The sequence below is a fragment of the Crinia signifera genome, chromosome 2 (genome assembly GCF_055691185.1).
Source record: "Crinia signifera chromosome 2, ASM5569118v1, whole genome shotgun sequence".
NCBI lineage: Eukaryota > Metazoa > Chordata > Amphibia > Anura > Myobatrachidae > Crinia > Crinia signifera.
In genome coordinates this window covers 277,721,451-277,746,984 of record NC_139218.1, presented here as the reverse complement: position 1 = coordinate 277,746,984, position 25,534 = coordinate 277,721,451, and the positions used below count along the sequence as shown (strand labels likewise).

Below are 25,534 nucleotides of genomic sequence, written 5' to 3'. Positions count from 1 at the left end.
TAGTGAGGGTAGCTATAAAGTGGATATCTGCTGTCCTAGCAATCTTGTGGATAGGTCCTGAGTACTTTATGCACCATAGCAGGATCCCATCTTCATGGTTTTACGGATGAGGTATCCAGAAATAAAACATTGGTGGGCTGTGGTGCCAGTAAAATATACATTGCTGGCCTGTGCCAGCAATGTATATATTACTGGCTTATAAATAAAACATTGGTGGGCAGTGGTGCCAGCAATGTATATATTACTGGCTGTAAACATTGATGGGCAGGAGACTAACTGCTGCTGCTGCTGTGCTGGGCCGGGTGGCATGTGTATGCTCCGTATGAAGCAGGACGGGGGAGCTCTCTGCCATCATCACCAGCGGCCGTACACACTGAGCAATGATGGTTGAATAATGAACCATCATCACACAACATGCTGCTAAAACCAGCAGATGGTCCACCTCACTAGCGATGATGCGGGAGCACGCATTATCGCTAGCAATTCATCGCTGGGGCATACACACTACGTGACTTTCAGCTCAAACTGGCAAAAATTAGAGATTTTGAGCTGAAAATCGCCTAGTGTGTATAGGCCTGATAGACCAATAAGTTTATCTGAAATGTATGCCCAGAGAGGGGAAGATACAATTAGTAAGTAGTGATCTGCACATTTGTAGTCAAATGCACTGTAGGTGTAAGGCAGGGTAAGCTCTGGAATACTCATGGTCAGACTTGCCGGGTCAGGAACTTGTAGACAGATACAGGTACTATAGGAGTAGGCTTGAGCAAGAGCCCAAGTACTAGCCGGGCCATACACTGGGAGTCACAGGATGCAGTACACAGAGAGAATGGTCACAGAACAAGCCAAGGTCATACACAGGATATCACGAATGCAGTACACAGGGAGCAGGCAGGAGAATGGTCACAGAGCAAGCCAAGGTCATACACTGGATGTCACGGATGTAGTACACAGGGAGAAGGCAGGAGAATAGTCAGGAGAATAGCCAGAATCATACACTGGTAACACTGGATATCAGACAAAGGACTGGGAACGCTGGAGCAGGTTAGTGAACCTATACTCTGGCCCCTTCTGTCTGCCAGAGACTGCCTTTTATAGGAAGCACAAGGAACTGGATAACCTGTGCCTCAATCAACGAGAGCTGAGCATGTCTTACTCAGGTGTTTAATCATTAGTAATTGTCAGGTTACACAGAGCTGTCTGGCAGCATGGACTCACCCAGGTGTTGTAATCAATTAGCAAAGCTCAGACCATCCTTGCAGCATGGAGCAGGGCTGAACTGACAGGAGAAGCCACAAACCAGGTAAGAACCAAACAATAACTGAATGTTGTGACAAGGTGCAAGTATTCTAGCTGCTGGACAGATGTCAATACAGCCAAGAAAGGTGCTGTGAGGAAAATAACTTAAGGAGCCCATACACGCTCCGATAGCGGCGGTGTGATGTGTGCTTTGAGGTGCGTTCTCCTGCGGCACCTCATTGCACAGTACAAAAAGTATGTGCTGCACATACTTTTTTGTACTTGCTTTTCGGCACATCGCATCGCATTGCATGAACAAGGCATGCAATGCGATGTGATGGATGCTATTTAAGCCCAGAACGCACGCCGGGATCGGAGTGTGTATGGGCTCCTTTACTGATGATTGAAGACAAAGGGGACAAAAGAAAGGAGAAAACTCTTTGTTTCTAGTCTTCTGCAAATAGCATGAGGTATTGCAACAATAAAGCATTGCAGAAATACTAAGATCAAGGTTACCCAAAACTGATCAAGGAAACACAAAACACAGAAAGACAAATTATGAATTGAATATGGAAAGGGGGAAGGAAGGATGATCTATTACTATGTCACTCTGCGTAGCCAATTCAGAGAATTTAAAACTATAGATATACATATAATGATACATCAATTATATTTATGATCCTATGTAAGTATTTAGCAAAGGTTGATATATTTGAAATGGCTGTTAGGAAGGAGGGATTTAGGCAGTTTACCGGTGGTGAGGGTATGTGTGCACTGAAGGGGTGGGTGTTATAATAGTTATATTGTTGAATAGCAAATAATGTGTGTGTGTGGGGGGGGGGGGGGGGTTAAGAATAAGGGGATGTACTAATATAGAAATACATTTTAGGTGACAAAGTAATGAGTTGGGTGTATCCTAGGTGCCTAAGATATATAAAGTTCTAAGACAAAAATCTGGGAGAAAAGTAAAGAGTAAAGGTGCCCATACATGTACCGATTACCCAGTACTTTTTGTGCTAAAATAGCATCGTTGTGCATGCGATGCAATGCTATTTTAGCACAAAAAGTACCGGGTAACTGGTACGTGTATGGGCACCTTAACAGTGTAATAGGGCCTAATCAGAAAATATATCAAGTGTTGTTGGTGGGAGATTCAGAAAAAAATTATAAACAATATTGTTATGAAAAAAGTGTGTATTGTAGTACATGTAGGAAAGGTGTCTGAAGAGAATTGGTGTTGAGGTACTGTAAGTAAAAATCATAAAATGTGGAGGTGTAGAAATGGATAGGAAATTGCATAGAAATTAACGATTTAAGAGGGACTCTTAATGGCTACAGAAAGGAGCCAAAGCTGTTATTTTGGTTGAGTCCGTGTGGTGTTACTGAGTTTACATCAAAAATCCACTTGCATTCTCTGCATAGTAGTAATTCCTGGGTTAAATTGCCTCCTCTTACACCTAGTCTAACACATTGGAATCCAAAGGCTTTTAAACCTTGAGGTTACCTGCTATGTTCGGCTAAGAAATGACGGGCTATGGAATTCAGTTTACTCATCTTGGTACGGTCATTCTCAGCATTTCTAATGTTCACGGTGTGTTCAAGAAGTCTGTCTTAGCTTGTAAGTGTCATGCCCACATATTTTAATCCACATTGACATACCAGACAGTATACAACTCCGGATGTGTCACAGGTAATGAACTGTTGAACCTAGTTGCCATAGCGATTGATAATCTTTAACAGTAATTAAGGCTGAAATAGGAGGTTGTCCATCAAGTTCAACCTATCTAACTTGTAACTACTGACTTGAGTAAGTCATATCTATAGGGTTCCCTTAGTGGCCAAAAATGCATCCAGTTTGGTTTAAATTCATTAACAGTAGTTGCTGTAACCACCCCCACCAGCAATGGTGAAGAATCCTCTTCTTAAGTCAGTACAGAATTTATTTTCCTTATCTTCTTTCTTAATATATTTGCATGGTTTGCAAGGCAAGGTACCCCGTAATTTGGGTGGGTGTATCGTATTCTTAACAAAATGACTCTGGACGAGTCTGTCTCTGATGCTGAATTGAGGTCCTCTGGTAAGTGTATTGTTCAGATCATCAGGTCTATTAGTATAGGGCAGTGTTTCTTAACAATATCCTGTAGTACTTTCCATTAATCGCAGAAGTCCGTTACAAGATGTATGGAAGGTTTTTTCTGATTTTATTTTTATTTTTTGTGGTAAATATAAGGTCTTCTCTTCTGGTTTTAAGGTAAAGTGTTTGGTAGATTTGAGACATTTTCTGCTATATCCTCTTTCTTGGAGCCTTCTAGTAAGATCTACACTCTAATGGGAAATGCGCACTCTCTTTGTGAAGAATGCTTTTAGTAGAGGTTACCTTTCTAAACAGCAGGATGTAGTGCAGTCCGAGTTCCCTCGAGTATGCGGGCAGATCGTGGCCATTTTTGAACCATGCCCTGTAAATGATTTCTGCTTTAAAAAACGTCCAGAGATTGTCCAGCACCCTGCACCACCTCTGGAGAACTCGGACTGCATTACATTCCACCAATAATATCTATTTGGCATTAATTTGTTATTGTGAGACTGTGCTATAGTAACAGAATATAACAATAGAAAGAATGGTGTATGGGCAACAATACTGATGAGCAATCTACCCCCCCCCCCCCCCCAGATATTTTGTAATGTTGTACAAAATGTACTCTTCCAATTTCCTTAAAATATCATAATAACAATGTTTTACACCTAAAAAATAATGCAGAAATTGATTATAACAATGTTTTACATAGACTTGTGTTTAATTGTTGACATATCACAAAGCATCATAACAATATATCAATGGTAATGTCCCAAAGCTTGGAGAGAAAATTGTGAGAGTGAAAGCAATAGCCAATCGGCGTCTACTTTACATTTTACAGGCTGTTTTTGAACAATTACAGGAATTTATTGGTTGGTTCTTTATTTCTCACAATTTTATGTCTCTCCAAGCTTTTAGAAATACCTCAGATAGATTTTGAACATTGCCCTCTAACAACATTGTCTGCATATTAATATGCTGTCTCATTTTATTAGTTTTGTTCACAATTGAGCAGCATAGCAGAATATATGGACATCAAGGCTGGATTACTGGGGGGGGGGGGCAAAGGGGGTCCTCTAGCTAGCGGTCCCCTGTGGTTGGCATGTATTTAAAAAATACATTTATATATATTTTTTTTTTAGCAAAAGGTTTTGTGCTTGGGAGTGGGGTTCACATTGGTAGCTTCAACTATCTGCCAATGTGACAATGACAAGGCACACTGACTACGCAAGCGTGCAGTGCATTACTGGGCGTTAACTAAGTCCCATGACACTTTGCACAAGAGGGCAGAGGCTGAGAGGTGCCGAGCTCTGATTGGTGTAGCTCATTAGATGCTTCTCAGGCCCATGGAGGACAGCAGCAGCAGCCTAGTCATGGGAGGGTTTTTAATCAGATGCAGCACTGAGCCTGTGAGGTCTTCTACAGTCCTACAGAGTAAGGTGTAGAGGGACAAACACAGGCTTGTCATGTGGTATACGTATATATATATATATATACACACACACACATATATATATATATACACACACACACACACACACACACACACATGCAGTTACCCATTAACCAAGTTTTTACTGCCTTTGCTCTGTGTTTTGACAGTGTAATATTCTCTCATGCAGTTTGTGGCCAGTAATGACAAGTGCAAGGGGGCCCCCTTGTCTAAAGTGCCCAGGGCCCCCCAAAGGCTTCTTCTGGCACTGATGGACATTCTAAAAGTACTTGTTAATAACATAAATTAATCCTATATTTTTTTTCTATTAACAGCATGGTTCCTTCCATACGGTATTTAGAGAGATCATCATTGCTGCCTCCAATTAGCCAATGCTGAGATTATAGAATGGTTGCAAGGACTGCTTTAGATCAGCACTTTAAGAAAATGTACCTCAATCTCCTCAAATACCTTGCCAAATGGAAAATGAGATGCACAAACTGCTTTAAAGATGCTGTAGACATAGAAATGGTTGACCCTGCATGCATCTGCTGTCCACAGGAATATAATCTGTAGGTCACAGCAAAATGCTAGAACATTGGCCCTTATTCTGATCGGTGCGGAAATTCCCGCATGCGGACGGACCGCCGATGTTGATCGTCTGCGCATGTGCAGAGGTCACTCTGCGCATGTGCAGGCGATTTCGCCGCACGGATTCTTTATACGCCGCACAGGGGGCGTAGAGGGGCGTGAGGGGCTACTTAGCCTCATTACCCTATGCATACGCCCCCCGTTTCATGGGCGTTCCCATGCAAACGCGGGGCGTATGCATGGTAATGAGGCCATGACGCGTGGGTACGGGGCGGGCATCTGACATCGCCGGATGTCAGCTGCCCGCCCCCATACATGATTTCACACGGACAAGTGTCCGTGTGGTCTTGTGTTGCGGGACCTGGTGGGGCGTGCGGCCCTGCATTCGATGTTCGGCGACCATCGAATGCAGGGGCTGCTCCCACCATGGAGGAGGCGTATCCCCGTCCAATTTCATGCGGATCGCCACATAACCGCATACGGACGGCAGGTGGCGATCCGTATGGAAGGCGGGGATTCGCCTGCACGGTTGCGGCCGCATATTCTGATCGGGCCGCACCGATCAGAATAAGGGCCATTGTGCTGATCAGCAGTTAAGGTGCCAAAATGAAGTCTCTAATTCCCGAGAAAACTCTCAATAATGGGAACATTGTGGTACCAGCTCACATATCAAATCATACATTAGTCATTACAATATCGAACTTTGGATGAATGTGGACTCTCTAACCCAGTAAAGATGTTTTGTCAAGATGAATTTAACTAATGGAAGGAACCTATAAAAAAACACACCGTTAAAAGAGAATTTACTGAACATTCTTTTATATAATGCTTAACATGAATGTGTTTTTATATTCTGAGTGACATATGCTGCATTCTCTGGTAATAACATTTTACTGTAAGCTCTTATGGATAGTCGTGTCATAGGCTGTAAAGAAAATACATTCATAATGCATAAGAGGGAGACGTGTGACTGTGGCCATATATGGTGTGGTTAGGAATTCTTTCCAGCCCACTGTTTTGTTTGTGGTCTTTTCAAGGGGGTGGAGAGATAGAAACACACACACACACACACACACACACACACACACACACACACACACACACACACGGTGATATTCTATCCTACGCTGAGCATAACACAGGTCTGCTGCTTGTTTGGATGATTAGGGCTGGTGCTTTCCTGAGACATCGCACAGGGAGCGGTGTGATTGTTTGCCTTGTGTGGCTGATGAAAGCAGATCCCGCCCCATGGATGCACTATGGAAACTACGCTCATTCAAAACAGATGACTTCAGGACTCCCTGCAAAACAGAGAACATAAACATGTGTCATAAGAACATACCATAAGCAACGTACTGTTAATGGTCTTGCTTATTGCTAGGTGTAGGAGACGGTGCTAAACATGGAATTGCGGGGGTGCAGTCGTCATTTCCACCTACTACTGGATACGAATGAGAAACAGACAATATGACGTGCTAAAATTAACCAATTTCTTTCTTTTTTGGATTATAGAATATATTTACATAAGTGTGTATATATATATATATATATATATATATATATATATATATATATATATATATTATAGTAAAGGATAGCTTTCTAATCTGTCACAGAGACTGGAGTGCTAGAACCTTACGTAAAGGGTCCATACAAAGGGTTACACTAGAGCCTCTGCAATGTGCAGCGTAGTACTAGAGATCTGCTGGGAGCAGGATGACTCATTTTGATCCTAGTAAACAAGGAGGGAACCTCCCGTCTACATTTGTTTAGAGACTGCAATTTTCAACATATTTATCATGGCACTAACAATTCCTCCAGTTTTAAAAACATCAGAGTTTAGCATAAGCCTGAATACCGGAGTACATGAAAAAGGAAGGGTTTTAGGTCACTGATGGAAATGGTTTAGTAATGCTCAGCTCTGCAATGCTCAAGACGCCAGTGCAGACACAGAATGCCATGGTGGCTACTATAGGGACATGTGCATGCATACATAACACAGCTGAGTGATGAAATATAGCAGCAGCCCTGCTACTCTCTGGGTGGTATTTTTAAGTAAGAGAAGCCACATGAATGATAATACAAAACAAGCGCTGATTAATGAGCAGCTCTAACGCAGCCTCGCTTTACCTCTCCTTATTCTGTGTGATGCTAGTAGTAGGGTGGAGGAGGGGAGTCATCAGTAGCAGCACTACACAGCATTAACCACTCACACTCCCTCAGAGTACTATTTTGCAGTATAAACATGAATCACTGCAGAAAGCCCAGGATGCCTGGAACATTTATATAGGCAAACACATACCTCCATAACATCAGGATGCAGACAGCTCACCCCCTCCTCCCCCATAGATGATACACCTCAGCTTTCTCCAACCCTTTTACAGTCCTGTAGGGACTCCTCCAAAATATACTTAATTTCAACTGCAGTACATTGCTGAGAAGGGTCAGTGCAGGGGTTACATAGTGAAGGGGTTATGCGGGAGGAGTAAAGCAGTGCAGCAGGGCTTAAGTGGGACTAGGGAGACAGAGCAAGGCAACATGGGGTTACGCGAGGAGGGAGTCAGCAATACAGCAGGGGTTACGCTGGAGGATGGAGACAAGCAATACAGCAAAGGTTATGCAGGATGAGTGAGTCAGAGCAATACTGCAGGGGTTACGCGGGAGGAAGGAGTCAGCAATACAGCAGGGTTTTACGCGGGAGGAGGGTGTAAGAGCAATACAGCAGGGGCTACCTGGGAGGAGGGAGCCAGAGCAATAACAGCAAGGGTTACCCGGGAGGAGGGAGTCAGAGCAATACAGCAGGGGTTACACAGGAGTAGGGAGTCAGAATAATACAGCAGGGGTTACGCGAAAGGAGGGAGTCAGAGCAATACAGCAGGGGTTACGCGAAAGGAGGGAGTCAGAGCAATACAGCAGGGGTTATGTGGGAGGAGGGAGTCAGAGCAATACAGCAGTGGTTACGCCGGAGGAGGGAGTCAGAACAATACAGGAGGGGCTACGTGGGAGGGAGACAAAGTAATGTAGGGCTTACCCAGTAGAGGAAAAAAGCAGTGGAGGACTTATGTGGGATAGGGAAGGAGTGGAAATAGATCATAGGGTCATCATATGGGGGAAAAGGTCAACACAACAAAAAGATTGACTTGGAAATTGTCAACACATTAATTTGTAGATTTGAGCACATGGACCCCCAATTATTATACTACTTCGCTAACCATGCTTTGGGCCATGTGCCTCGCTCCGCTACTGCTGTGCTTGCACATTTAACTTTTCCAGTCACAGGCTATGTGGATTGCAAAACATGAAAAAGTTTAGTAAATTTAAACAATTGTGAAAAAGTCACGACTTGAGGGGTGGGAGATAGAGATGCACTTGTTAACAGAGGAGGGAGTCGTGCAGGGGTCACACTTTGGTGTGTGTGTGTGGAGGGGGGTATATAGCAGTGCAGGGAAATACTAGGGGGCAGATAGCAATGAATTTGTCACCAGAGGTGGGAGCAGTGCAGGGCCACACTTCTGGGGTGTATGTAACAGTGCAGGTGATACAAGGCAATACATTTGTCATTAGAGGGAATAGTGCAGGGGTCACACTTATGTGTGTATATAACAATGCAGGTGATACAAGTGGGGGTTGCAATATCTGTTATCAGAGGAGGTAGCAGTACAGGGGTCACACTTGGCGGGCGGGGGGGGGGGGGGGGGTAGGTATATTGCAGTGCATGGAATACTTGGGCGAGATAGTGATACGTCCGTTACCAGAGGAAGAAGCGATGCAGGGGTGGCAGGCAGGGAGGGGAGAGCTTGCTGTCTGCACTATAAGGCGGTGTGACATTCCGGGAGCAGGGGCTGGGGATGCACACTGTCTGGCCGACCTTAGGCGTCACGCTAGAAAAGTGACATGTGTGTGCGCGCACTGTCTCCCACTATACACTGGTGACACATCTTCCACGCACCGTGCTGCTTTCCCAAGGGCAGATGCATCACCCGCGCTTCCCGAGTAAATGACTAGTCGTACACCGAGGGTGCTGATGCAGAGCGTGTGACAGGGCTGGGCAGGACACGACGCTCACATACCCGGCCCGCACCGGTCACTTTCATGCGCAGGAGCTTGACAGCTCTGCCGCTGCCCAGCTCGCCAGGGTGGGGGCAGTGGGAGGTGACGAGGGGCTGAAGGTAGACTGGGGGAGGGCTCCGGCTTTAGAAGATACCGTCTGCAATGGTAGCCCTGCCCCCGCTAGTCATACATGGCACGCAGTGGCCGCCCCTTACTCCTGCCCCGAGCAATGGCTGTGTGAGACGCGGCTGACGGACAGTCTTGCCTCCAGCGTCCCCCCGCCCCCTGTGTGTATGTGTGTGCGTGTGTGTGTGTGTATGTGTGTGTGCGTGTGTTATTACTGTCGGTAACTTGCTACGTCACATGTTGTTGTGCTTCTATAGCCCAGGCGCTGGATGAGATGTGCTATTTACTGTCACACGGCGACCGGCGGCGGCAGCAGCAGCAGCATCAGCCCGCAGCGAGCAGACCCATGCCCGGCCGGCGCAGCTGATGGGCGCAGGAGCATGGCCAGACGCCGAACACAGACTGCCCACCTATTTCTCTCCGTGCTGTGAGGAGGGGGACCCGCAGGAGCTGTCTATGGAGCTGATCCCGCGCCCTGCCTGCACCCTGAGCTCCGCCACCCGTGTATGTGCGTAGCTGCGGCGGCTACTACCGCTACATCCGCAGAGCTCCGCTGTACAGCAGCCCCGGGGCCGCCTACCTGTGCCCGGCACCGTCCTGTCCGGGAGCCTGATACGCGCTGCAGCAGGGGAGATACACCCAGAACTTCTCTACACCGCTGTCACTACTACGCTGCTGACTGGCACTGCTACCACCTGCACAGACGGGGTACCCGGGGAGGACACTCAGGTGCTGCCACCTGCCCCTACTACACCTGCCCCAGCCCTGTTGTGGAAAGCTAACACGTAGAGTACATCTCTGCTAGGATTGCCGGTGTGCCCGGGCAGCAGCAGGGTACCTGCGAGAGGAGGATGGCCAGCCCCCCCACCCCACCGGGGCAGTCACCTCTCCCTGCCGCTGGCTCTAATCTCAACCACAACAACAACAACAACAGCAGCAGTGTGAAGAAATGTGGCTACTTACGCAAGCAGAAGCACGGCCACAAGCGCTTCTTCGTGCTGAAGGAGCCCGGGGAGGGCTGCCCTGCTGCCAGGCTGGAGTACTACGAGAGTGAGAAGAAGTGGAGGAGCAAGTCTGCTGCAGCCAAGAGGGTGATATCTTTGGACAGCTGCCTTAACATTAACAAGCGGGCAGATGCTAAGAACAAGTACCTGATTGCCCTCTACACCCGGGATGAGTATTTTGCAGTGGCAGCAGAGAGTGAGCAGGAGCAGGAGAGCTGGTACCGGGCACTCACAGAGCTGCACAGTACTGGCAAAGGAGAAAGGGAAAAACCTCTGTGTGCAGGTACAGGGGGCTGCTGCTGTGCAGGAACTGCCACCTGCACCACTAACTGCACCAATCACCTGCCTCTGACCGAGGACCCAATTTATGGACTCATAACCCCAGCAAGTGCTGTCTACAGAGAGGTTTGGCAGGTAAACTTGAAACCCAAAGGTTTGGGCCAGATTAAAAGTATGATTGGTGTACACCGCTTGTGCTTGTCTGCACGAAGCATCAGTTTTGTACGTCTAAATAGCGAAACGCCGTCAGTGACCCTCCAGTTAATGAATATCCGACGTTGTGGTCACTCAGACAATTACTTTTTTGTAGAGGTTGGCCGCTCAGCTTCCACTGGACCAGGGGAGATCTGGATGCAGGTGGATGACAATGTTGTAGCCCAGAGCATTCATGAGACTATTCTGGAGGCTATGAAGGCCATGAAGGAGTTGGCTGAATTTAGACCCCGGAGTAAAAGCCAGTCATCTAGTTCTAACCCCATTACTGTCCCAGGCAGAAGACATCACAGCCAGCTGCCACCAAGCCAGACAGGGCTAGCCAGGAAAACCCGTACAGACTGTCCGCCCTCTTCTTCTGCCAGTGTTTCCATGAACCAATCTTCACGACTCCGGACTGCTAGTGAAGGAGATAATTTAAGCAGCAGGATAGTCTTAAATAGTCCCTTAAGTCCTAGTATTCTACGTGCACCACTAAGTCGTTCCCATACTTTGAGTTTGGGGGGTCGCAATGGAAAACTGTTTCCAGCTCCTGGTCCTCTTCAACATAGCAGGTCTATGTCCATGCCAGTTCCCCGATCTCCACCTTCAGCTGCGAGTCCAATTAGCTTATCTTCAGGCAGCAGTAGTCATGGCTCTGCCTCTGACCCTTTGATTCCGCTACATCCTTCTAGTTGCAATGCTTCAGCAACAGGGTCGCCAAGTGACCCAGGTTTTATTTCTTTGGATGAATATAGTTCCAGCCCAGGAGAGCTTGCACGGGCATATTTAAGTTGCCGAAGTGGCACCCCAGATTCTGTTTCTGGCACTCCGCCACATACAGGCGAAATGAATGGGTACATGTCAATGGATAGACCATTTCCAGGTGGCTGTCTATGTCTTGGTCGTCGATTGGAATGTTCGGGAATTGAAAAGTGCCCCAGGAAGAGAACGTACTCTTTAACTACTCCAGGAAGACAGAAAATTACAACTCCTCAACTTTCCTCTGCTTCCCTTGATGAGTCTACTCTGATGCGTGCCACATATAAGGGTAGTCCTGGTCTTCTGTCCTCCTCTCCTAAAGCATGCCATTTCTATCCAGAAGACTATGCGGATGTGGAGATTGGACGTCAGGAGGATGATGGATATATGCCCATGACTCATGGGACAGCTTCCTCTTCCAAAGATTATGTTCCAATGAGTCCAGCAAGTGTATCTGCTCCCCAACAAATTTTACAGCCACGTTCCTGCTGCAGTGAGTCCACTGGAGGTTCACAGGAGGATTCACCAGATGGTTATATGCATATGTGGTGTGGTCCAAAAGCACGCCCAATACCTGTGCATCAGAGACTTTCCCCTGCTGAGCAACAATCCTTTACTCCCCCTGATTATTTCTTCATGCAACCTAAAAATAACTGTTGCTGCCAGAATCATATAATGGCACCCCAGCCTGTTAACCAAGCAGATGCTGAACCCTATGTAATGATGAGGTCCCCTGCTTCCTCTTCTCCACATGGTAGAGCAACTCGACCATCCCGCCTTGCACTGCGGATTCTGCCTAGTATGAGTGAGCATCCTCCAGAACCACCTAGCCCACCTGGTGGGGAATATATTCACATATGTTTTGGAGAGACAAGGTCACAAGATTCCCTTCCTTTGCCTCCTCCACCTGCTCTATCGGTTAATCCACCACTGTTTTCTGATGGCAGTCCAACTTCCTCACTTTCTGGATCTGAGCCACAGCGCTCTCCAATTTCAGACTATATGAACATAGAATTTGAACCTCCTTCTCCAAAAGCAAACATCTCCCCAAACCTATGTCCTAATTCAGATTACACAGAAATGAGTCCAAGAAAGACACTACCACAACAATCTACTCCTGTGTCTTCTCCACCAAGAAGTGAAGCTTTACCTATAGAGAGTACAATTTCTGGTGTGCAGTGCCTCAGTTTGCTCATGGACCAGATGAAAGGGGAATTTAATCTACACAGTCCTCACCCAGACCCAGACAGGGGTGCTAAGGTCATTCGGGCAGACCCACAAGGGGGACGTCGTCGTCACAGTTCTGAGACTTTCTCATCCACTACTCAAGTGACTCCTGTGTCTCCCTCGTTTGCACACAGTCCCAAGAGACATAGCTCAGCCTCAGTGGAGAATGTGTCTCTGAGGCCTGGTGAGACTTTAGAGGGTGGTGAGTGTGGCAGTCCCATGTGCAGGGAAACCTCTGCTGGGTTCCAAAATGGACTTAACTACATTGCCATTGAGTTGTCACCTGAAGATCGAAACCTGTTGCTGCTAACACAAGCCTCTTCCAGGGGTCACTTGCCTGCTCTGGGACTTGCCAGTATGGACATTGGGTCTTATCCAAGCATTGATTTCCTTGGACATCGGATGAAGGGTGCCACCACTGTCAGAGGTGAGAAATTGCCTGTTCTGCACTTATACAAATTAGCAACAACAAATTACCAAGTATAATAATTAAATCTAGTTCAGTCACATTTGAGCTAGAATCAAAACAATATACAATTCAAGCATATTTGCTGAATATTGTGGCACAAGAGCTGGCACACTTTTTAAGTTTACAGTGAGGACATCGTCTTTATAACTTAGGTAAATATAGTCCTATGGCTAGGGAGGAAGGTAATGATTCCTTTATCCTCTTTTATGTGTAATAGTTAACTCTTTTTTTCTTAAATGTATTGATTCATTTGATTGATTCATTTGTGAAATCAATGACGTTTGAAGTTATAGAATTTCACATGTAATGTGATATTATGATGTCACAAGAAACTGACTGCAGCATTTTGTGGGGTTTGTGTGGGACCAGTAATGGTGGGATTTAGGTAGATGTTATCTATTGAGGGATGCATGCAGCTTATACTACAAAAAATGGAAATACACTGTTTACCTAAGAATTTAGTTCTTATATGAGTTTTAAAGAACTTCCTGAAGCACTGGCAGAAAACAGCCTTGAAATTACTTTTTGCATCTGTTCTCATTTCATTTCTGATGGTTTTTTTTCCCTTCAGAATACACATAACTGTTGATTCTCTTTTATTTCCATTGAAACAATAGTCAGCATCCATGTCTGTTTACAAAGGCATCAAAGCAGTGCATTCTTTTAACCTTTGACCTGGAAAGGACACATCATTCCCCCTTATTCTCTGTCTGCCACTGTCAGCGGTATAAAGAGGTCATTCACTTCTTTATCAGTCACCTTGCCATACATCATCAAAATTATTTGAACCTATGGCTTTTTGTGACTGTGTCCCTTGTACTTCAATATGTAAATCATCTAATTAGAAAAAAAAATTATGTTTCGTATGTCTGTTTATATCCGCTAACATTCAATTATTGTTACAATGCAAAAACAAAATGTATTTAGTCTTTTTATACACTGGAAAATACTTTCAATGCCACTTACTGTACACCCACCTTCTAAGACAGCTCAATTGGAAAGTATTTGCTGTTACTTGCAAAGGAAGGTGTATATTTTATTGGTGAAAGATGTAGTGTCATTCATGTATACAGTGTTTATTTATTGCAGTTCCCTTAAGTTCTATAGGGTGATTTTTCTATGAATGCTTCTTGTACATAATGATTTTCATGTGTCTGAAACCAGTTTCATAAACCATTTACATAACCTCCGGAAGTGCCATGTAATCCTCTTTTGTAAGGGGAAGGTTAAATAAGCAAAATATTTCCACTCGGATTGCACACAGCGTCTGCAGCTATTGAGGGGAAAGTGTAAATAGCTCTTAAGTTCAGTCTCCTACAATTACAGTGTAATCCTGGGGTTGTTTATTGTTACCATGTTTAAAAGGTTTATGAATGTGGTCTTTCTGGTGCAGAGAAATCTGTGTCTTATACTAGTGTATAAGCGTCGCTTCTAGTAGTTACGCATACTTTCCTTATTCAGCCATTGAAGAGCATCTTGTCAGAGATTAGCATTGAATGGGGGAGGAGCTCATTATTGTTTTGCTTTGAAGAAGGCTCTTGTAAATTCATACTACTCCTCTTCCAAAGGGACCTGCACAGCTGACGTGTGGTATAGTAATTAAAATCTCTAGCTTGCAATGTCTTGCTTAAGCTTGCAATATTTGAAGTGTCAATAAATTCTTATGTACTTAGACCTGATGGATATTTATGGGCTAGCACTGCTCAGTTAAATTTGTAGAACCATCAACCTAATATAACACCCCCCTCCCCCTAGCCTCCGTTGCCTAAAAGCCTCTCTACTCTTAAGCTGAAAGGTAAACCACACCACAGCTTGTCTATGTAGGGAAACAAGGACACTACTAGCCATTCATAATTCTTCTATTAAAAATCAGTGGATTGATTGAACTTAACACCAAGGGTTAAGGTATGGCCCATCTTTTACTTTTGGAAAATATAAGGGCTGGGCTGCTATATGCTAGATAGGGAGTGCTACAGCCCACATTTTTCCTATTTTCTGCACCGCACTGATCGCGGGTGTGCAGCGATGTGTGCTGTGTGATTCGTTCTTAGGCACATTGCTCAGCACCAGATCCCCCACCGCCCCATGGGCAGTAGGGTTTTTTTTTTTTAAACAGTGGACCAATTAGAAATAGAAAAGTAATAAAGCATAAAATACATAATATATTGTCCATCAACAAAAGAAGGGGGCATTCCATATTTGTTTCTCTCTAAATAATGTGTGGTCAAAACAATCCCATGCATTCATTATTCTCCACACTAAAGAAAGATGGTAACAAACAAGCATTATTCACTAGGTAACTGGTAGCGACATTATAAGTTACAATGCAAATGAAATACATGACAGCCTAATACACTAAAACTGCATTCAATATTTATTTATTTTTTTGCCATAAAATGTCTCGGTTGCATTTAAGTCTAGTATAGTCTAATACAAAATTCCAATGTGATCTTTCACTGTAACATTTTGTACTAGGTCACATAATCCAACATTTCGGCACTCTGATGTGATTGTTATCTTGATAGGATGTTAAACAGGCTAGGACAACAACATTCCCTTATATAGCACCTTTCTATTGAGACTAAATCCAGGCAGTGCATTCTTTATTTGTGGCCACGTCACAGAGGCTCTATCCTTGGAGTTTAGAGAAAGCATCTGTAAGCTAGAAAATGCAGGCACTGTGGAGATTGCATAGTGGAGATCTGCAGATACTACATGGAGTACATGATAAGGATTCGGCATGAAAAGCCGGTGGTCGGGATCCCGGCGTTCAAAATCCCGACGCTGGAATCCCGAACGCCGAAATCCCGACAAGGGGGGGACGTGGATCGCCCCCCCCCCCCTTGCGGGCTTGCTGCGCTTGCCACGCAGCGGGCCTGGTGCCTCGCTACGCTCGGCACACTAATTTATTCTCCCTCCGAGGGTGTCGTGGACACCACCCACGGGGGGAGAAAGTGTTGGGATTTCGGCGTTCGGGATTTCGGCGTTCGGGATTCCAGCGTCGGGATTTAAACTGCATCCCCATGATAATTTGCATATGTAACACAACTCTATCATCCTCCACCACGCATTGCCGGCATTCGCATTGTTAATAATTGCATATGTACGAACATATGAGATTATTAACTCTTGCGATAAGAGCTGTCCTTTGCGTTGTGGCCAGTGATGTGCAGCGGGTCCCTCCTCCCTCCCTGGACCCTTACCCGGCTGCCAGGGCTCCGCTTCCTCCTCCCTGCACCCGGAAGTGGTACAGGGAGGGAGGAGGTCACTGGTCTAGGCAGCACAGCAGGAGGCTGCCCAGACATAGGTGAGGGGGGGCACCGTGGATCGGCGGAGGCGCTCAGGGAGGCAGGGGACGCGAAGAGAAGCCCATAGGCTTCTATGGGGTTATGCATCTAGAACTGTCGCAACCTCTCCTCCCCCCCCCCCCCTCCCCTGGTGGTGGGGCTTTGCTGCATGTGAAAATGCGGTAAAAACCCTGAAAACTGGGATTTTGCAGCATTTTTTTGTTGTTGGAGCATCTCTTCCATTGAGAGCTCCCTCTATATAACCGAGGTGGTTCTCAATTTATCATAGATTTTAGTTCAGGTGAAAACTTTTTATTGATTTTTGCATGTAAAAATATATTAGAAAAATGGAGGTATGTTTTCCATTTGACAGCATTACTTAGGCACATATCCAATGAGTTGCATTGACCTTGCACCCATTTTTCCATATAGTGAATGGCTGTCAGCAATCTGATTGGTTGATAGCTACAGCCTTTCACTAATCAGTATGCTTACAGTGATTCACTCTCTGGCTGCTGGCTGAGAGGCAGGTAAAGAAAGATTATGTGGCACTGACTGCAAAATCATTCATTAGCTAAAGTTTTGAATACATTGCTTTTCATTTGTATTGATATATATATATACAATATTTTGTTATGTAGGTATTGAAAATTACTTGCTACAGATCTATATTGGTGCTTCAAGATAAGGAAAACATGTGACTGTGTAATTTGTACACACTTACACGAGTTAAGCGCATCAGTTATTTATCAGTAATGATAACTTACACATTCTGGTTTAGCTTGTACTCTCCTGTCACAACAGGATGGTTCTGGTGTGCCTGAGCTCCAGCTAGTATCATACACACTCTTCTGTTTCATCTTACACAACATTTTGCTTCCGTTTGTCTACTGACCTTTCTATTGAATATACTTTGGCAGAAATGTTATATAACACATTTTACATTTGCAATTTATTCTATCAAAGTGAAAATAATGGACTAGATCACTAAATCAAAGGCCCATACACATTGTGTAATTTTGTGCAGTTTTTCAGTTTTGAGCTGCTTTTTGCTCAAAAGCCACCCAGTGTGTACGGCCCGGCAATGAGCACTGATGCCCGCTCCCACATCATTGCCGGCCGCCCACCGCCGCTCATCTTTTGGTATAACTAGCAGGTGAGCAATGGGATCAATGGTTTTCTATAGCGTCCTGCTTTGGAAAGCCGTCTTTCCCAGGGAAAATCGTTTAGTTGGGCTAAAATCGCTCCGTGTGTATGCACTGAGCAATTTTCAGCCCAACAATTTTCCACATCATCGCTGTGCATACACATTGCTGTCTGCCAGCTGCCAGCATTTAGGGGGTTATTCAATGCGGCCAGCGAGGGGGAAAACATTATTTATGTAAACAAAATATTTTTTCTAATCAGAATTAAAGGAAATCTATACATTTTTAGTGATCCCACTAGGATCAGGGCACGGTGCAAGGTTAAGGGGGCAGCATTAATGCAGAGCTACATCAGTTATGTGGGCTGGATGGCCCCTACCAGCATCATTATGGGGCATGCCCTGCACCTAAGTACATGCTGAGCTATCTACATGCTCTCTGTATAATGTGAAGAGATGCGATGCACATGTAGTGTTCCCGCTAGGCTGTTTAAGCAGCGCCCCACCTGCCTGTCCCCGACTGTTTGGGGAAGCCCAGCGCTGCCATAGATGGCGATGCCCAGTACTTCCCCGGGAGCGCAGTGACTTCAGCGGGGCCAGGCCTGCCTCCTTTCGTGAAACTGCTGGCCCGCCCCTTTTCATGACGTCGCAGCCCAGGCACGCCCACAACAATGATGTCGACGGGCCCAGTCCCCCCCCTTATGTTGCCCCCATGCAGCAGCACCCCGCCCAATTCCTAGAAGGAACACTACGTATGCACACAGCACCTACTAAAGCAGGGTGGATACGGCACAGGCCAGCTGTGATAACAGGGCGCTGCTAAAGGGGCACATTTTGCCCTTTACAAACTGGGCAGGGTGTAGCTAAAACAGCCTAGCGTGAACACTACATTTTTATTTGTTGACCCAAAGTCAATGAGTATCGTTTGTGAGAAATGTTATTTGTAACTGATTTTCTTTATTTCATTGTGATAAGGTTTGATAGGAATTTTGTGTTCTTAGCATATATTAATAAAATTGGCCAAAATGTGAAAAGCATCAGTTAGTGGCTACCTACGTAGCAGAGTTGGAAATAGATTGTGGCAGAATTTGCTGAATGGAGTATGTGTTCTAAAATAAACCTAGAGCAGTTGTGGCTTCAGGCCGAGGAAGTGCTTAGTTTTGTGATTGCCTCTGATTACTATCAAGATAGCGAGACAGCTTGATCTATATGCATAAACAACATATAAAACGTTGATATATTTGATATGCGTCTACAGTTGTTATCAAAGGATATGCTTACGTCCACTAGTGTGTGATAGGATGTGTCACGCGCCGCCGCGGCGGTACACGGCGGGTCCTGTACTCACCCGTCCGTGTCCGCAGTCGGCTGGCGTGTGTCGGCCTCCATGTCAGGTGAGGCGGCAGGCAAAGGTCCGGCAGTGTTGGAGGGCAGCATGGAAGTCTGCAGCGTGGTCTCACTCTAGGCTATGGGTGCCGTGAGACCAGCGCCGCCATCTTGCTTAAGGGCAAACAGGGGATTGGGCCAGGTCAGAGCTGCACACCTGTTTCACTGTGATAGCCAATGGCAGCCGCCTTCTATGCATATAGAGGATCTGCCCAGGTAACTCAGTGTCAGTGCAAAGAGTCTTCTGTGCCGTGCACTTCCTGGAAGGCTCCTGACTCATTGTGTCCTTGCTATCCCAGCTGTGTCCGTCAGCTCGCTTTGGCTTCAGATCCAGTGCTCCTTTCCAGTCACGCTGGTCGCCAGCTTCTCTCTGGTACCCTTGTGTGCTTCCTCCTGGATTCCCCAAAGACCTCCTCTTCAGCTACCTCCAGCCGCAGTCACCTCCCATCTTCTTCCAGTTCCGGATCCTCTATTTGCCACCATCTTTTCATCTCTTCATCAGGATTTTCTTCATCATTGTCTTCTGGACATTCATCCTCATTGTCTTCTGGACATTCATCCTCATTGTCTTCTGGACATTTATCGTTTGCCATTTACTTTGATTCCTATTACAGTTGTTCTCAAAGAAGTATTTGAGTCCTGTATGACAGCCTTTATTAAACCTGCTCGTTTTAACCCTACTACTGCCTCCTCCTCAGTCCCTGAGCACCACACGACCTCATCAGAATCTTCGGCCGTGACAGTTTGCACTGACCCGATGGAGTCGGGTGAAAATCAGGGATCTCTGGCAAACGTATTGCAAGGCATTATGGGCCGCCTGGAAAAAGTGGAGTCTTCACAGCGGCAAGTGGCGCAATTTTTACAATCACTGACTTCCTCACAAACCACCCCTCCAGCGGCTACAGCAACCTCTTCAGTATCCTCGGGAGGAGTTTCCGCCACGCCACCAGTCGGGTCCATTATTCCCCCTCAGTTACATTTGCCGACCCCCAGCAAGTACGATGGGTCTCCTAAAGGATGTCGCGGGTTTTTGAATCAGTGCGATGTGCACTTCACTCTCCAAGCCTCCAACTTTCCAACTGACAAGGCGCGTGTAGCCTACATTGTCTCCCTCCTCTCGGGATCTGCCCTAGAGTGGGTTTCGCCTCTGTGGGAGAGAGCAGATCCTCTACTAAACAACTACGATGATTTCATTGCCTCCTTCCGACGAATCTTTGACGAACCAGGTCGAGTGTCATCAGCCGCTGCAGAGATTCTGAGAATTCGACAAGGTAGCAGATCGGTGGGCCAATATGTGGTGCAGTTCCAGACACTAGCATCGGAGTTGGAGTGGAATGAAGAGGCTCTCGTCGCCGCGTTCTGGAATGGTCTTTCCAGCCGTCTCAAGGACGAACTAGCTACCCGTGACACCCCTTCCACTCTGACAGCGCTAATCTCCTTGTGCAATAAAGTTGATCTGCGGCTTCACGAGCGACAACTGGAAAGGACTCGTTCTGAACGTTTTCGACCTCGTTCTTCTTCTGTGGTTACTTCTCCTGTAAAGATTGGATCATCTACTCCTTCTGCCACAGAAGAACCAATGCAAATAAATCGGTCCCGTCTCTCTCCCGAGGAAAAGAACCGACGTCGCAGAGATAATCTCTGTATGTACTGCGCTTCATCTTCTCATCTTCTGATCTCTTGTCCTCTTCGTCCGGGAAACGACCGCTCCTAATCTCCACGAGGGAGGCTAGATTAGGAGTGTTATCGCCTGCTCCCTCCACCATAGACTCTACCATCTCAGTCACCCTGAGTACTCCTCGGGGACAAACGTCCATGCAAGCTCTACTGGACTCAGGTGCGGCTGGGAACTTCATCTCGGCCGACATGGCTGCACAACTCTCCATACCTCTCCAACCACTGGAACAACCTCTGGTCCTGACAGCCGTCGATGGCAGCCACATCTCCAGTGGCCATGTCACCTCACAGACGGTACCGATCCATCTTCAAGTTGGAGCCCTGCACCAAGAGAGGTTAGAGTTTTTGGTTCTCCCTCAGTCCTCTCACCCTGTAGTCCTAGGGATGCCGTGGCTTACCAAGCATAACCCCCATGTCGACTGGCTAACTATGGAGATTAAGGCCTGGAGTAAGGACTGCTTTTCTTCTTGCTTATCTCCTGTTATTCCTATTCTTCTGAGCAAACCTCAAGCATTTTCTCCCCAGCTTCCTGCCTCCACCATACCCGCACCATACTCGTCTTTTTCAGATGTCTTTAGTAAAGGAGGTGCCGATACATTGCCGCCCCACCGGCCATGGGATTGTCCCATTGATCTCATTCCAGGCAAGACACCACCACGGGGAAGAACGTACCCTTTATCGTTGCCTGAGACCGAGGCCATGTCGGCATACATCCAGGAGAATCTGGAGAAGGGATTTATCCGGCCATCCACCTCTCCGGCAGGAGCAGGCTTCTTTTTCGTCAAGAAGAAAGATGGCAGCCTGAGACCGTGTATCGATTATCGGGGGTTGAATGACATCACCGTTAAAAATCGCTATCCGCTGCCCCTCATCACTGAATTGTTCGACCGAGTTAAGGGGGCCACGGTCTTCACCAAACTAGACTTGAGGGGAGCATACAACCTGATCCGTATCCGCCAGGGGGACGAATGGAAAACGGCCTTCAATACCCGAGATGGACATTATGAATACCTCGTTATGCCGTTTGGTCTGTGTAATGCTCCAGCCGTTTTCCAGCAATTCGTGAATGACATCTTTCGGGACTTGTTATATATTTCCATTGTTGTCTATTTAGATGACATCCTCATCTTCTCGTCCAATCTCAGCACTCACCGGCACACCGTTCGGGAGGTGTTAAGCCGTCTTCGCCAGAACCAGCTTTTCTGTAAGCTCGAAAAGTGTGCCTTCGAAGTCTCGTCAATTCCCTTCCTGGGTCATATTCTTTCAAGTACTGGGCTGGAGATGGATCCTGAAAAAGTCCGCGCTATTCAAGATTGGACACCCCCAACCACTCTCAAAGGTTTGCAAAGATTCCTCGGCTTTTCCAACTACTACCGCCGCTTCATCCGCAATTTCTCCTCCATAGCAGCACCTCTGACGGCTCTTACCCAAAAAGGGGCCAATCCTGCCCAATGGCCGTCCGCAGCTACCAAGGCTTTCCAACTACTGAAACAGGCGTTTATCACCGCTCCAATTCTTCTTCAACCTGATGTGAACCGACCCTTCATCCTGGAGGTTGACGCCTCTTCTGACGGAGTAGGAGCAGTTCTTTCGCAAAAAGGAGAGGATGCAGAGCTTCACCCTTGCGCATACTTTTCCAAGAAATTTCTCCCGGCAGAAAAGAACTACCCTATTGGAGAACAGGAGCTGCTCGCTGTTAAGTTAGCCTTCGAGGAGTGGCGGTATCTGTTAGAGGGGGCTCGTCACCAGATCACAGTTTTTTCCGACCACAAAAATCTTTCTTTCTTAAGACAAGCACAATGTCTCACTTCACGCCAGGCTCGTTGGGCTATGTTCTTCGAACGCTTCAATTTCCAAATCAAGTATCGTCCAGGTGTTTTAAACAATAAAGCTGATGCCTTGTCTCGGTCCTTCAATCCCAGCTCAGATTCTGAACCACTTAAACAGTCCATCCTGAACCCTGTCGTTTTTGCTCATGTCTCTCCTCACCCTACACCACCTGCAGGCAAGTCCTTTGTGCCGCCCAATTTACGCAAGAAGCTGTTGACGTGGGGCCACGCCTCCCGATTTGCTGGACATTCCGGGGTACAAAAAACTTTACAATTTCTCCTACGATCATATTGGTGGCCAACCATTCGACAGGATGTAAAACACTTTGTATCTTCATGTGTCAAGTGCGCCCAACACAAGACGTCTCGGACTCCCCCAGCTGGGGCTTTGCTACCACTGTCCATCCCAACGGAACCATGGACTCATCTGTCGATGGACTTCATTTCTGAATTACCCTCCTCTAGCGGTTACACTGTTATCTGGGTGATAGTCGACCGATTTTCCAAAATGGCCCACTTCGTGCCCCTAAAATCATTACCTTCGGCTCCAGTACTAGCCCAACTCTTCATATCCACCATCTTCAGGCTTCATGGGTTGCCCAAAGAGATCATATCCGATAGGGGTGTGCAGTTTGTCGCCAAGTTCTGGAGAGCTCTGTGTACTGCTGTTCAGGTGAAATTAAAATTCTCCACCGCCTTCCATCCTCAGACTAACGGGCAAACCGAACGTGTCAACCAAGACCTAGAGACATTTATTCGACTTTTTGTGTCCTCCTCTCAAGATGAATGGAAGGATCTATTACCCTGGGCGGAGTATGCACACAACAACTCTTATCACTCCTCTTCAGGTACTACACCCTTCTTCACAGTCTACGGCAAACATCCACGGTCCCCTGATTTCTCAAGTTTGCCGTCTCCGGAGGTTCCGGCAGCTTCCATGTCTCTTCATCGTTTCAAAAAGATATGGGCTGAAGTTCACAAAGCTCTTCTTCAAGCTTCTGCCAGATATAAGAAAGCAGCTGATAAGCGAAGAAAGGCAGTTCCACCATTTAAAGTAGGGGATCGAGTGTGGCTGTCTACCCGCAATCTTCGACTTCGCGTACCCTCGATGAAACTTGCCCCTCGTTTTATTGGTCCATTCCCCATCACCCAAGTCATCAACCCGGTGTCCTACAGATTGCAGCTTCCATCTTCTATGAAGGTATCTAATTCTTTTCATATATCTCTTCTCAAACCATTGAAATTAAGCATCTTCCAAAAGAAAGTACCCCGACCCTCAAAGGTCAATACCGAGAAGGATGCTGAGTTTGAGGTCAGACGAATCATAGACTCTCGTTATCGCAACTCTCGACATCAATTTCTGGTGGAGTGGGCTGGTTTCGGACCGGAGGAGAACTCCTGGGTGGATCAAGCTGATTTACATGCCCCAAGTCTCGTTAAGCGCTTTTTTCAGAAGAATCCTCACAAGAAGCGCAAATGTCCTGAGGTTACCCGAAAAGGGGGGGGTACTGTCACGCGCCGCCGCGGCGGTACACGGCGGGTCCTGTACTCACCCGTCCGTGTCCGCAGTCGGCTGGCGTGTGTCGGCCTCCATGTCAGGTGAGGCGGCAGGCAAAGGTCCGGCAGTGTTGGAGGGCAGCATGGAAGTCTGCAGCGTGGTCTCACTCTAGGCTATGGGTGCCGTGAGACCAGCGCCGCCATCTTGCTTAAGGGCAAACAGGGGATTGGGCCAGGTCAGAGCTGCACACCTGTTTCACTGTGATAGCCAATGGCAGCCGCCTTCTATGCATATAGAGGATCTGCCCAGGTAACTCAGTGTCAGTGCAAAGAGTCTTCTGTGCCGTGCACTTCCTGGAAGGCTCCTGACTCATTGTGTCCTTGCTATCCCAGCTGTGTCCGTCAGCTCGCTTTGGCTTCAGATCCAGTGCTCCTTTCCAGTCACGCTGGTCGCCAGCTTCTCTCTGGTACCCTTGTGTGCTTCCTCCTGGATTCCCCAAAGACCTCCTCTTCAGCTACCTCCAGCCGCAGTCACCTCCCATCTTCTTCCAGTTCCGGATCCTCTATTTGCCACCATCTTTTCATCTCTTCATCAGGATTTTCTTCATCATTGTCTTCTGGACATTCATCCTCATTGTCTTCTGGACATTCATCCTCATTGTCTTCTGGACATTTATCGTTTGCCATTTACTTTGATTCCTATTACAGTTGTTCTCAAAGAAGTATTTGAGTCCTGTATGACAGCCTTTATTAAACCTGCTCGTTTTAACCCTACTACTGCCTCCTCCTCAGTCCCTGAGCACCACACGACCTCATCAGAATCTTCGGCCGTGACAGGATGCCATTTGAATTACTATTTCAAGCAATACGAGCGCCAAGAAGGAGAAATTTCTTTAATTCGCCACTGTTTATTAAGTTGTTTTATATAGCAAATACATATTATTTAGTGCTTTATAAATATTAATGATTTAAATAATGATTAAATATTTAGTCATTCATATTAGTCCCTTACCCAGTGGAGAGTGGTCTAAATTCTATTGCACACACAAAGTCGGGTGATTTTTGATCAAAGCCAATTAATTTCCAGTATGCTTTTGGAGCTTACAAACTCCCCACATAATCCATTCCAGTTTTATATATTGCTATTATTATTTTTTTTTATGAAAATCTGCCATTTTGTCAAGGGCTAAATTTTTTTTTCTAGGTTTCTTTCTTTCTAGGTTTATTAGATTGCCTCTGTGTTTCTGTATGTGTGAAAGAGAAAGTTAT

General features: G+C 46.3%; 1 protein-coding gene and 1 long non-coding RNA gene across 2 annotated transcripts in view; one reads left to right on the top strand and one right to left on the bottom strand.

Annotated features, from left to right (window-relative positions):
* Positions 1 to 6,138: 6,138 nt before the first annotated feature.
* On the bottom strand, positions 6,139 to 11,390 carry LOC146057438 (uncharacterized). The gene is made up of 2 exons (XR_014469720.1): positions 9,286 to 11,390; positions 6,139 to 6,637 (listed from the first exon to the last, which is right to left on the bottom strand). It is a non-coding gene; the product is annotated as an uncharacterized LOC146057438 (long non-coding RNA).
* IRS2 (insulin receptor substrate 2) overlaps positions 9,597 to 25,534 on the top strand; it is a 29,992-nt gene continuing 14,054 nt past the window's right edge. Inside the window, exon 1 of the mRNA XM_083168670.1 lies at positions 9,597 to 13,403. Within this exon, the coding sequence (XP_083024796.1) occupies positions 10,364 to 13,403 (3,040 nt within the window). The 5' untranslated portion in view covers positions 9,597 to 10,363. The remainder of the gene's footprint in view (positions 13,404 to 25,534) is intronic.